This window comes from Mobula hypostoma, chromosome 5, assembly GCF_963921235.1.
Source record: "Mobula hypostoma chromosome 5, sMobHyp1.1, whole genome shotgun sequence".
Classification (NCBI taxonomy): Eukaryota; Metazoa; Chordata; class Chondrichthyes; order Myliobatiformes; family Myliobatidae; genus Mobula; species Mobula hypostoma.
The window spans coordinates 12,482,725-12,496,438 of NC_086101.1; the positions used below are offsets into that span (position 1 = coordinate 12,482,725).

A 13,714-nucleotide genomic window follows, 5' to 3' on the forward strand; every position below is an offset into this window, starting at 1 on the left:
CACCACAACTTTATGTTTCCTGCAGTTGCCTGCTAACTCTCTGCAGATTTGCTCTTCCAAGTCTCGTTGACTATTGGGTGGTCTGTAATACAATCCCACTAATGTGGCCATACCTTTCCTGTTTCTCAGCTCCACCCATAAGGACTCAGTAGACAAGCCCTCTAATCTGTCCTGCCTGAGCACTGCTGTAATATTTTCCCTAACAAGCAATGCTACTCCCCCACCTTTCATTCCTCTGCCTCGATCACATCTGAAACATCGGAACCCTGGAATATTAGGCTGCCAGTCCTGCCCCTCCTGTAGCCAAGTTTCACTAATTGCTATAACATCATAATTCCACGTGTCAATCCACGCCCTCAACTCATCCGCCTTCCCCACAATACTCCTAGCATTGAAATATATACACCTCAGAAGATTTAAACCACCACTCACAATCTTTCTATCAACGGATTTACTTAAACTTTCAACATCATTTATTTTCACCCCAGCCACACTGTCAGCTCTGGCACTCTGGTTCCCATTCCCCTGCCAATCTAGTTTAAAGCCTCCCCAATAGCACTAAGAAACCTCCCTGAAAGGATATTGGTCCCCCTGTAGTTCAAGTGTAACCCGTCTCTCTTGTACAGGTCCCACCTGCCCTAGAAGAGGTCCCAATGATCCTGAAATCTGAAACCCTGCCCCCTACACCAGTTCCTCAGCCACTTGTTCCTCCTCCATTCGGAGGAAATCTCTTAACCTCTTCTATAAGTGCTTCTCTTTAATTTTCAAGCTGTTGGGTTTTGCCTCCATCTCCCGACAACTGAGAGAAATCCAGTGACGGGTCAGGTTAGATCTGTTTTCTTTGGGAGGGTAATGGTGATCATAAATGGGAGAGAGCGGCCCAGGTAGTGTGGACAGGGTCATTGTTTACCCAGTGGACAGCCGAGTATAAACCAGAGTTTAGGAACGAGGGTTAATGGGGCCTGAGAGTGAACTTCATCCCCCAGAGGGTGGTTGGAATCTAGAAACTTGTTGTCTGAGAGGGTGGTGCATTTGAACGTTCAAAGTAAGATTTATTATCAGAGTACATACAAGTCACCACATAGACACCCCGAGATACTCAGCAAATCTATAAAATCGTAACTGTAAGCAGGATCAATGAAAGATCAAGTGGAGCATACAAGACAGCAAACTGTGCAAATACAAATCTATATATCTATTTATCTTTTGCAATAAATAATGAGAGCATGAAATAACAAGATAAAGAGTCCTTAAAGTGAGATAATAGGTTGTGGGAACATCTCATAGATGAGTGCAGTTATCCTCTTTTGTTCAGGAGCCTGATGGTTGAGGGGTAGTAACTGTTCCTGAACCTGGTGGCATTGAGTCCTGAGGCATCTGTACCTTCTATCTGATGGCAGCCGTGAGAAAAGAGCTTGGCCTGGCTGGTGGGATCACTGATGGTGGATGCTGCTTTCCTACAACAGCGTTTCGTGTAGATCTGCTCAATGGTTGTGTGGGGAGATGGGCTTTACCCTTGATGTACTGGAAGGAATCAAATACCTTTGTATGATATTTTCAGGACTAGGAGTTTGAAGGGATTTGGTTTGTTAGCTAAGACAGTCAAAAACTTGTATAGATGGACCGTGGAGAGCATTCTCACTGGCTACATCACTGTCTGACATCAAGATGTCTTCAAGGAGCGGTGCCTCAGAAAGGTAAAGTCCATTATTAAAGACCCCCATCACTCAGGGCATACCCTCTTCTCATGGTTACTGTTGGGAAGGAGGTAGAGAAGCATAAAAATACACACTCAGCAATTCAGGAACAGCATCTTCCCCACTACAATCTGATTTCTGAATGGTCATTGAACCCGTGAACACTACCTCATATATATATTTCTGTTTTGCAATGGTTTTAATCTATTAAGTACACATATATAGACTTACTGTAATTGATCAACTTATGGATTTGTTTTCCATATTATGTACTGCATTGAACTGCTGCTGCTAAATTAACAAATTTCACAACACATACCTGTGATAATAAACCTGATTCTGATTTTCTGTTCAAAGGCATTGGTGTTCCCATACCAGGCGCTAATGTAGCCAGTCAATACACTTTCTACTACACCAGGGGTCCCCAACCTTTTTCGCACTGTGGACCGGTTTAATATTGACAATATTCTTGCAGACCGGCCGACCTGGCGGGAGTGGGGGTAGGGTTGCCAACGGACGAGACTAACGTCAAATACGTTGAGTTTACAGCATTAAAACTACAATGACCATGAAGCCTTGCGCGGGAACCAGTGCGCATGCGTGACCTGCCGATTTTACTTCTCTCCCCTCCTTCTACGAATTGTTTTCGGCGATTCTGTTCCAGAGGGGGCCGCTGTTAATCACGACCGGAATATAGGTGAGCAGTGGCTCATACACTCAATTTCGTTTCTAAAAGGGTTTATCTAACAAATTTAATATTAAACACACAGCGCATATTTTCCTCGCATGAATATAGTGATAAGTCAATTATTAGGGGAGGATGGGGGGCTTGAAATACGTGTTGAACGAACTCCCAGTAGAAGTGGCAGAAGCAGGTTCGATATTATCATTTAAAGTTAAATTGGATCGGTATATGGACAGGAAAGGAATGGGGGGTTATGGGCTGAGTGCAGGTTGGTGGGACTTGGTGAGAGTAGCGTTCGGCACGGACCAGGAGGGCAGAGATGGCCTGTTTCCGTGCTGTAATTGTTAGATGGTTATATAAGTAAGTCAATAACATCATAACATTTTAAGTAACATTTGGATATTAAACACACAGCGCATATTTTCCACGCATGAACATATAAAATCATTGCAACGCACCAATATCGCTGAATTAGTGGGAGCCCTGGACTTGTTTTCCTGCAACAACACGGTCCCATTGAGGGGTGATGGGAGACAGCGATACTCGAATGGGTTCCTTATGTCCAGTCTATTTCGCAATTTAGTTTTTGTTACATTCATTGCAGAGATAAGTTGGAAATGGAAGCAATTTTTTCAGTGCTTCCGTGGCTATCTCAGGATATTCGCCCTTGACTTTGATCCAGAATGCCGGCAGAGATGTTGTTTCAAACATAATTTTCAGCCCGCCGTCATTTGCAAACTCGAGGAGTTGATCTTCTTCCCGCGCTGACACGGACGACGCGCGGGTAATGACCTCACGTGCGTTCAAGCTCAACAGCGCATGACCGGGAATGAGGAAAGGTGCAGCTGACTCATATCGCCAAATCATATCGTTTCCTCGCGGCCCGGTAGCGCTTCCCTTGTAGCCCGGCACTAGTCCGCGGCCCGGTGGTTGGGGTCCGCTGCACTACACATCTAAAGATGTTTTGTCAAGGTTTTTGACGACACGCCAAATCTCCGCAGAATCCGAAGGAAGTAGAAGCTTCCTTTGCAATGAGAGTTTTACGAAAGGTCCAGGGCAGGTCCTCTGACATCATGGAGACAGGGACTGTCACAACATTTAACATTTGATTTGGGGGACCATTTCATTCAGCACCTCAACTCAAAGTTCCCCCTAATTGGCAATGACCAGTGTGAGCAAAAATTTGTACTGCACAACGACAACATGTGCGCACTGAATTTTAAGGTGGAAGTTAAGCTGAAGTTACTCTAAGGATAACAAGTGTATGCAGTTTGTTGTTCATTGTTTAAAAGAAAAAAATAATTAACATAAATGAGTCTTCATTCTCATGGACAATACGACTGCAAGCAACAGTATCAATGGTTCCATATGTTATTAAAGTTGTCTAAAATAGTTGACAAAATATCCAGATTGGTGTTTTATTTGGAAATCATTGCATACAGCACTGAATTGGTAACTTAATTACATAAGAGACATAATCGTGAACAAGATAAGGAACATATCAAAGTTGCTTCGTCATTTTTCTCCCTGCTGTCTTTGACATCTACCCAATCTTTGACCAGACGAGTAAATCTGCCTTCCAGCAGAGAATTCTCATTGGCATATCCAAATGACACTCACTTAAACGGTTTCTCAGTTTCTTTTTGGTCTGAGTCGTGACGGTAAAACCTCTTTCACGAGCAGTGCTAGATGTAAGAAAGGTTCCGCCAATGTCCGTCAGCATTGCAAGCTCACAAAACTCTTCATTTTGAGTTGCAAATGTCACCATTTCAGAAGAGCTGGTAATCAGTTTGGATTTAATTTTTTCTTGTACAGATAATTTGAAGTCATTGTACTGCTTAACTGTGACAGCATTTTCAGCAAGGAAATCAGGATATGTTCCACACACAGCACTCACCCAGACTTTGCCAAACTGGAGGTCACAGTCTGCACGCACAGAAAAATCAAAAGCCTCCCGTCCTTGTACCTCGCCCTCAGGAAACCTCTCTTCTAAATGAACACAGAGATAGCTTATCAAGGTCAACAGAGAATTTGTAGCTACTGTCACAACTGTAGCTCAGAAAAATTTAACTTCCTCACTCCAAGACTCTTTGTCTCCCAGATGCTTCTTTCTTATCTTGTTAATTTTGCCTCGTGCAAAATGAAGTGCATCAATTGTCATTAAGACACTCCTTTGCAGAGTCTTCAACAATGGAGCCTCTTCTTCAAAGACATCATTTAACAGCTCTAAAGCTATTTTTATTCACTGCTTATCAACTTATTGTGACAATATTTCTTCTGTAATATCGTCCTCAAAATATACAATCAATGCCTCATACATGTTTATGATTGCCTGCAGTATAACGTGTCTAGACAGCATCTCACTTTATTCACTGGTCTGAAAGCAACAGCTTCATTTCCAGAAGTGTTTGCAATTCCTTTAAAAGTGCATCTTTTAGTTGAAGATTGAGAAAACACCCAGAAACCTCCCAGGCCGTGCTCTTTACTTGCTGCTGCCATCAGGTGAGGTAAAAGTGCCTCAGGATTCACACCACCAGATTCATGAACAGTTACTACACCCCAACCATCAGGTTCTTCAACAAAAGGGGATATCTACACTCATTTAAGGACTCTGTTATATTTTTATAATGAGTGCAGTGGATAGAGGAGAACAGGTGACTGTCATATACTTGGATTTCCAGAGGGCGTTCGATAAGGTGCTGCAGAAGAGACTCATAAATAAGATACGAATGCATGGTGTCAGAGGAAGTGTATTGGCATGGATAGTGGATTGGTTAACTGATAGAAGGCAGAGAGTTGGCATAAATGGGTGCTTCTCCGGTGAGCAGTCTGTGGTGAGTGGGATGTCACAGGGCCCGCAATTGTTTACCATTAACACTGATAATTTGGAAGAGGGGACTGAGTGTAGTGTAGCAAAATCTGCTGATGACACTAAACTGAGTGGAAAATCAAAGTGTACAGAGGATGTGGAGAGTCTGCAGAGGGATATAGATAGGTTAAGTGAGTGGGCCAAGGTCTGGCAGATGGAATACAATGTTGGTAAATGCGAGATCATCCACTTTGGAAGGAATAATAGAAGAGTAGATTATTATTTAATTGGTGAAAGATTGCAGCATGCTGTTGTGCAGAGGGACTTGGGAGTGCTTGTTCATGAATCGCAAAAAGTTGGCTTGCAAGTACGATAGGTTAGTAAGAAGGTGAATGGAATATTGGTCTGCATTGCTGGAGGGATTGAATTCAAGAGCAGGGAGGTTATGATGCAATTATACAGGGTACTGGTGAGGCTGCACCTGCAGTACTGTGTGCAGTTCTGGTCTCCATACTTGAGGAAGGATATACTGGTTCGGAAGGAGTGCAGAGGAGATTCACCAGGTTGATTCCAGGGATGAAGGGGTTAACCTATGAGGACAGATTGAGTCACCTGGGACTATACTCTCTGGAGTTCAGAAGAATGAGGAGGGATCTTATAGAAACATACAAAAGTTTGAAAGGGATAGATAAGGTAGAAGTAGAAAACTTGTTTCCATCGGCAGGTGAGACTAGAACTGGGGGACATTGCCTCAAGATGCAGGGCAGAAGATTTAGGACGGAGATGAGGAGAAACTGTCTTTCCCAGAGAGTGGTAAATCTGTGGAATTCTCAGCCCAGGGAAGCAGTTGAGGCTTCTTCACTAAATATTTTTAGGAAACAGTTCGATAGGTTTTTGCATAGTAGGGGAATTAAGGGATATGGGGAAAGGCAAGCAGATGGAGCTGAGTTTACAGACAGATCAGCCATGATCTTATTGAATGGCGGGACAGGCTCGATGGGCCGGATGGCCTTCTCCTGCTCCTATTTCTTATGTTATTTCATGCTCGTTACTTATTGCTATTTATTTATATTTGCACAGCTTGTTTACTGTTTACAGTTCTGGATGTTTACAGTTCACAGTTACTATTTCTATATTTGCTAAGTATGCCCACAGAATAAGAATCTCAGGGTTGTATGTGGTGACATGTATGTACTCTGAGAAGAAATCTTACTTTGAGCTTTGATAACGTCAAGAAATGGAAACAGGTAATCTTTGCTTCTCCAGCTGTCCGGGGTTTGGACACACTTTTCCATTTGTTCATCAGTGTGTTGAACTGAATGTATGCAGGGATTCATTTTAACAGTCAGCAAAATGCTGTGAATAGGAACTTGCTCTCCTCTGGAATTGATCGTATTCGCTCTCCTTCACCTGCACCCTCACAAAACACAGGTAGGGCCTGTAGCGGGTAATGAAGGATTTTCTTACCGAAGCTTTTGTACACCATCCATTTGTGATTTGCTTGCTAAAGGACGTTTCCAAAAGACAAGTTTCCAAATATCACTCCACTTCTTTCCACTTGTAAATTCTCCAGCAACTCTTGCATGCGTGAAAACCCACGCAGGTAACATCATTTTCTGCATTCTACATAACTATTTCTCATAGCTGAATGTTCCAAACTCACGGGCTTTCAGTGCAGCTTTTTCAATTGTTTCTTTAAGCCATTCCACTTCAAATTAACTCGCTCTTCACACGGCCTTAGACCACCTGGACAGGATGCTGTTCGTTGTCACCATCAATATTTAACACCACCATTCCCACAGTCCTGACCAACAAGCTATGAACACTACCTCAATGCTTTTTTAAAAATTTGTGCGGTTACACTACGTATCTTAATTTAACTGTTTAATATGCATATATATATATATATATATATATATATATATATTCTTACTGTAATAAAGTGCTGTCTTAGAGTGCGTCTGTGCTCAAGCAGGTCCATTTCAATGTTCTCCATGCTGTTCATTCAAACGCTCTTCTGCACACCACTGTTGTACCACGTGGTTACTTGAGTTACTGTCACCTTCCTGTCGTCCAGAACCAGTCTGACCACTCTCAATAACAAGGCATTTTTGCTCACTGCATGGTTTTTGTTTTACACACCATTCTCTGTAAATTTTAGCGAATGTTGTGAACGAAAATCCCAGAGATCATTAGTTTCTGAGATACTCAAACCACCCTGTCTGGCACCAACAGTCATTCCACAGTAAAAATCACATTTCTTCCTCAATCCAATGTTTGGTCTGAACAACAACTTGACCATGTCTGCATGCTATTATGCACTGAGCTGCTGCCACATGATTGGCTGTTTAGTGGTTTACATTAACCAGCAGACACACACCTGTACCTAGTAAAGTGGCCACTGAGTGTCCGTCTGTGACAAACCCGATTCTGATCCGGAGCTGATCCAAGCACCTTACACCTCTGGCCCAAAGGAACCTCCAGCAGCGGGTCAACATATTAGGGCAATATCACTAATATAGACATCATCCACAACCTCCACAAGTCTTCTGTATCCTCCAGGATTACATCTCAGCATTGAGCCAAATTAAACAGTAAAGCTTTCCGACACCACAGCCATGAAATTGTTATAAAATAAAATTAATGCTCTGGCTGATTAATCTCAGCTGGCTTTTACACCATTTTTTAAATGTACATGCTGATTTCACCTCAATTAATTATTTTCCGCACTGTCGCCAAATATCTAAGATTGCCACTCAATCTTACAATATCATGCTGTATTCTGGCCAATCCACGGCTAAAGAAAGAAAAAGGCTCCCGGTCAGAGGTGAGGTGGAGTTCAGCGCTGTCAACCTCGATAGAAATTAGCTAAAAAGTCATCGGGTAAATTTCAATCCCATTAACAAATAAAATAAATGCTTTCCATCGTAAATTGTCGTTTCATAAATCTGAAAAACAATATTATCCCCACACCACATACACATTCGTTGTTTGTTTCATAACCGACCCTACGCGGGGAGTATCGCTGAGAGCCCGCAAGCCGCTGGGACTTTGCGAAAATTCTGGAGGTGGCGAGGTAGATCTGGTGCAGAGTCTGGGAGAATCTGACAACACTAACATCGCTGCGTTACAGATAATTTATTTTAACCTGTTTAAGTCACCTTCCCTTAGCAATGTACTATGCTAGGGCTGCAAAAGGAGTAATTATGACATTTGAACCTGTATATTTATACCAAAACAAAAAAAAACATCATGTGCAAACTTCACCATCACTTCTGTCAGTCTGATAATATTTTTTAAACTCCGTGTCACGTCCTGTTTTGGTCACAAACACCGCAAAAGTCCTTTTGTCAAAATTTAATGTCATAAACTCTGACTTTCAGTTCTATACTTTTAAGTGCTCTGTTACTAATTTCGTCCTGCAGATATTAACCAGAGCTGTCGTTCCTTGTTTGCTGGTTTCGTCCCTTAAGGCCAGGGAATTCTCTCCCCAGAAGGTGCTTGAGACTTTTTCTTGCGCGTGGGGAACTTTTGGAAGAAATTGCTGGTTTCGTTTTGTTTAAGAAGTGTTTCAAAGGTTTCCCGAATGACTTGGTTTTCAGCCGGAAGCTCCCTGCCTGCTCCAGATCTTCCTCGCTATTACCAGAATTTTCGCGAAGCCCCGGCAAGTCTTGGACTAGCAGCACTGTGATTGGCCGCCGCCTCGAACCTTCTCCAACCTTCGGCGGTGAGTCACTGGCCGGCGTTTTCATTGGTTTACAGGGTCGTCCCTCAAGAACAAAGCACCGCCCAGACCGCTGCGCTGGGACTACATTAAGGGGCGGAGCAGCGGACCAGGCAGTAACGATCGGCTTGGAGAAGCAAGGAATTCCTTCTGGTATTTCAATAAAAAACGTTGGAGCTTTCGTCAGAAACACAGATGTCTGCATCAACGGGGACAGCCATCGGTATCGACCTGGGCACCACCTACTCCTGTGTTGGAGTCTTCCAGCATGGCAAGGTGGAAATCATCGCCAATGACCAGGGCAACCGCACCACCCCCAGCTATGTGGCCTTCAACGACACCGAGAGGCTCATCGGTGATGCAGCCAAGAACCAGGTGGCAATGAACTCCACCAATACCATCTTTAATGCCAAGCGGCTTATTGGGAGGAGGTTTGATGACCCGACGGTGCAGTCCGACATGAAGCACTGGCCCTTCCAGGTGGTGAGTGATGTGGGGAAGCCAAAGGTGAAGGTGGAGTACAAGGGGGAGAACAAGACCTTTTACCCAGAGGAAATCTCCTCCATGGTACTGACCAAGATGAAGGAAATTGCTGAGGCTTACCTTGGCTACAATGTCACCAACGCTGTCATCACCGTTCCTGCTTACTTCAATGACTCCCAACGCCAGGCAACCAAAGATGCTGGTGTGATAGCTGGTCTCAATGTCCTGCGTGTCATCAATGAGCCAACAGCAGCTGCCATTGCCTATGGTCTGGACAAGAAAGGCAAAGGGGAGCGTAATGTTCTCATCTTTGACCTGGGTGGTGGCACCTTCGATGTGTCCATTCTGTCCATCGATGACGGTATCTTTGAAGTGAAATCAACAGCTGGAGATACCCACCTGGGAGGAGAGGACTTTGACAACCGCATGGTCAATCATTTCATTGAGGAGTTCAAGCGGAAATGCAAGAAAGACATCAGCCAGAACAAGAGAGCGGTGAGGAGGCTGCGGACGGCCTGTGAGAGAGCAAAGAGAACTCTGTCTTCCAGCGCCCAAGCCAGTATTGAGATTGACTCTCTGTTTGAGGGTGTTGATTTCTACACCTCAATCACCAGGGCTCGCTTTGAGGAGCTGAACTCTGACCTGTTCAGGGGCACTCTGGAGCCAGTGGAGAAAGCTCTGAGAGATGCCAAGCTGGACAAACCCCAGATCCATGAAATTGTCCTGGTCGGAGGCTCCACCCGAATCCCCAAGATCCAGAAGCTGCTGCAAGATTTCTTCAACGGTAGGGAGCAGAACAAGAGCATCAACCCCGACGAGGCTGTGGTCTATGGGGCAGCTGTCCAGGCGGCCATTCTGATGGGCGACAAGTCAGAGAATGTTCAGGATCTGCTACTCCTGGATGTTGCTGCTCTGTCACTGGGGTGGACGCGGCAGGTGGAGTCATGACCACCCTTATCAAGTGTAACACCACCATCCCCACCAAGCAGACCCAGATCTTCAGCACCTACTCTGATAACCAGCCTGGGGTCCTTATTCAGGTGTTTGAAGGCGAGAGAGCCGTGACCAAGGACAACAATCTTAATAGAACATAGAATAGTACAGCACAGTACAGGCCCTTCGGCCCACAATGTTGTGCCGACCCTCAAACCCTACCTCCCATATAAGCCCCCACTTTAGATTCCTCCATATACTTGTCTGGTAGTCCCTTAAACTTCAGTAGTGTATCTGCCTCTACCACTGACTCAGGCAGTGCATTCCACGCACCAACCACTCTCTGAGTAAAAAACCTTCCTCTAATATCCCCCTTGAACTTCCCACCCCTTACCTTAAAGCCATGTCCTCTTGTATTGAGCAGTGGTTCCCTGGGGAAGAGGCGCTCGCTATGCACTCTATCTATTCCTTTTATTATCTTGTACACCTCTATCATGTCTCCTCTCATCCTCCTTCTCTCCAAAGAGTAAAGCCCTAGCTCACTTAATCTCTGATCATAATGCATACTTTCTAAACCAGGCAGCATCCTGGTAAATCTCCTCTGTGCCCTTTCCAATGCTTCCACATCCTTCCTATAGTGAGGTGACCAGAACTGGACACAGTACACCAAGTGTGGTCTAACCAGAGTTTTATAGAGCTGCATCATTACATCACAACTCTTAAATTCTATCCCTCGATTTATGAAAGCTAACACCCCATAAGCTTTCTTAACTACCCTATCCACCTGTGAGGCAACTTTCAGGGATCTGTGGACATGTACCCCGAGATCCCTCTGCTCCTCCACACTACCAAGTATACTGCCATTTACTTTGTACTCTGCCTTGGAGTTTCTCCTTCCAAAGTGTACCATCTCACACTTCTCCAGGTTAAACTCCAACTGCCACTTCTCAGCCCACTTCTGCATCCTATCAATGTCTCTCTGCAATCTTTGACAATCCTCTACACTAACTACAACACCACCAACCTTGTGTCGTCTGCAAACCTGCGAACCCACCCTTCTACCCTGACATCCAGGTCGTTAATAAAAATCACAAAAAGTAGAGGTCCCAGAACAGATCCGAGTGGGACACCACTAGTCACAATCCTCCAATCTGAATGTACTCCCTCCACCACCACCCTCTGCCTTCTGCAGGCAAGCCAATTCTGAATCCACCTGGCCAAACTTCCCTGGATCCCATGCCTTCTAACTTTCTGAATAAGCCTTCTGGGCAAGTTTGAGTTGAGTGGAATCCGTCCTGCTCTTCATGGCATACCCCAGATTGAAGTGACCTGGATATTGACGCCAATGGCATTCTCAATGACTCTGCTGTTGACAAGACCACCGGGAGAACAAACAAGATCACCGTCACCAACGACAAGGGCAGGCTGAGTAAGGAGGAAATTGACAGGGTGGTGCAAGATGCAGAGAAGTACAAGAATGAGGATGAAATGCAGCGGCAGAAGATTGCAGCCAAGAACTCCCTGGAGTCCTATGCTTTCAACATGAAGGGCTCTGTGGAGGATGAGAAGATGGCCGGAAAGATCAGTGCTGAGGACAAGAGGAAAGTCATTGACCTGTGCAATGAGACAATATCCTGGCTGGAGAAGAATCAGAAGGAGAAGTTTGAGCACAAGCAGAAAGAGCTGGAAAAACTCTGCAATCCCATCATTGCCAAACTGTACCAAGGAGCAGCCACAGGGGAATCGTGGAGGGCAGAGGCTGGGAATGCCAGTTCTGCTGGACCAACTATTGAGGAGGTGGATTAAAGAACTGTAAATGTGACTGTCTGGGGCTTGCACAGTTTGAGCTCTCTGGACACTTCAGTGGGACTGATGCTGATGTTGGCACTTGGGAATAGTCTTCACTGTAACACCACGGGGTCATGTCAATGTCCTGAATCTGGCTGTGATGTACTAATTGTGAACACCGGTAACTAGGTCTATTCAATTCCTTTGATCGGGTTTTCTGTATTGGGTTACTTTATTTTTTTTAATGTCATCTATTTTGGAATGTAAACTTTGTACAGTTTTAGGTATCTTGTAACATGTTTTTAATAAATCTTTTAATTTCCAGCACACCTTCTTTCTGAATCTCTTTTGTCAACACTTCCCGACTCTCACAGGTGCAGTTTGGCATTATCTTTTAATTTTTTAAAAAATTGGGTGTAATTATATTTCATCATCAGAGAAGGAAAACTTGCCATTTTGTTTTCAAAAACATGAAGTCAACAATTTATGGGTGTTAAAGTATCACTGTATCTCATTAAATGTTCCCTCCTCTAACTCCCTTTCCCAGGGATATCTTCCTTTTAATTTCCAGCACACCTTCTTTCTGGATCTCTTTTGTCAACACTTCCCGACTCTCACAGGTGCAGTTTGGCATTACTTTACCAGAAGGCTTTTGGTTCTTCAAGAAGGTGACCAGTCCCCAAAGTTGACAAGGTGATGTTGCCCTTCGCCAGTAGCTCCTGCATTGTCACCAAAAACAGCTTAATTCGCTGCCTTGGGAGAGAATCCCATATGCTGGGAATGACGATTGGTATTGGCAGCAGGCTGAGTTTTGAGATGTGTGTTTGGACAGGTACATGGAGGGGAGGTGATTGACAGGTTGCGGGCAACTGGGACTACACGGGAGGATGCTGTTGTGGGGCTTGGACAAGTTGGGTGGAAGGGCCATTTCCCAGCTGCTCTCCACACAATTGTTGGAGTTTCTGTGCATCACCAACATTGTATCATGTCAGGATGTAAAGGATCATGTCAGACTGTAAGCAGAAACTCATCCAATCCACTGGCAACAAGTATCCTGCTCATGGACTTTATCTCTTGGCCTGAGGACCAAGTTAAACTATTTTACCACAGTGAGATATTCCTGCATCAACGCCGTGTTGATTGGCGCCTGTGGTATTTAAAACTGACTCCCTTAAATAGTGAACTTCCTCTGCCCTCTACAATAGAACATGGAGGATTGAATACGGGGTGGAAAAAATACTCCAAGGGACAAAAGATGCTGTGATCAGCACCAACAGACGTTAAGTGTCGGCTGAAGTCAGCATCTGCAGAGGGAAATGGACAGTCGACGTTTCAGATTAGACAGATCGTTGATCTGGAGTTTTCAACTCTGTCCCGAAGGAGTTTTTAAATTGAGATTATGATTCCTGGATGTAGATATTAAGGGAGGAAATATCGCCTTGGGTCTGAAAGTTGGAAAAAATATCCGCTGAATGTTTCTTTCGGGTTCTTCTCCCCTGCGAGTGGGAGTGGTTGGGTGGCGCGGAATATACCCCTCAACTACGGTTGTGTTATAGAAGATGAACTAGCAGAGTGCCACGTGAGTGACTAAAATT

At 44.4% G+C, this 13,714-nt stretch overlaps 1 protein-coding gene across 1 annotated transcript; it reads left to right on the forward strand.

Annotated features, from left to right (window-relative positions):
• The first annotated feature begins 9,110 nt into the window (after positions 1–9,110).
• On the forward strand, positions 9,111–12,137 carry LOC134346597 (heat shock cognate 71 kDa protein-like). Its single transcript, XM_063048036.1, is given in 4 exon segments — positions 9,111–10,320; positions 10,323–10,476; positions 11,592–11,659; positions 11,662–12,137. Coding segments are annotated over 4 exon segments (1,908 nt in total).
• The last annotated feature ends 1,577 nt before the right edge of the window (positions 12,138–13,714 follow it).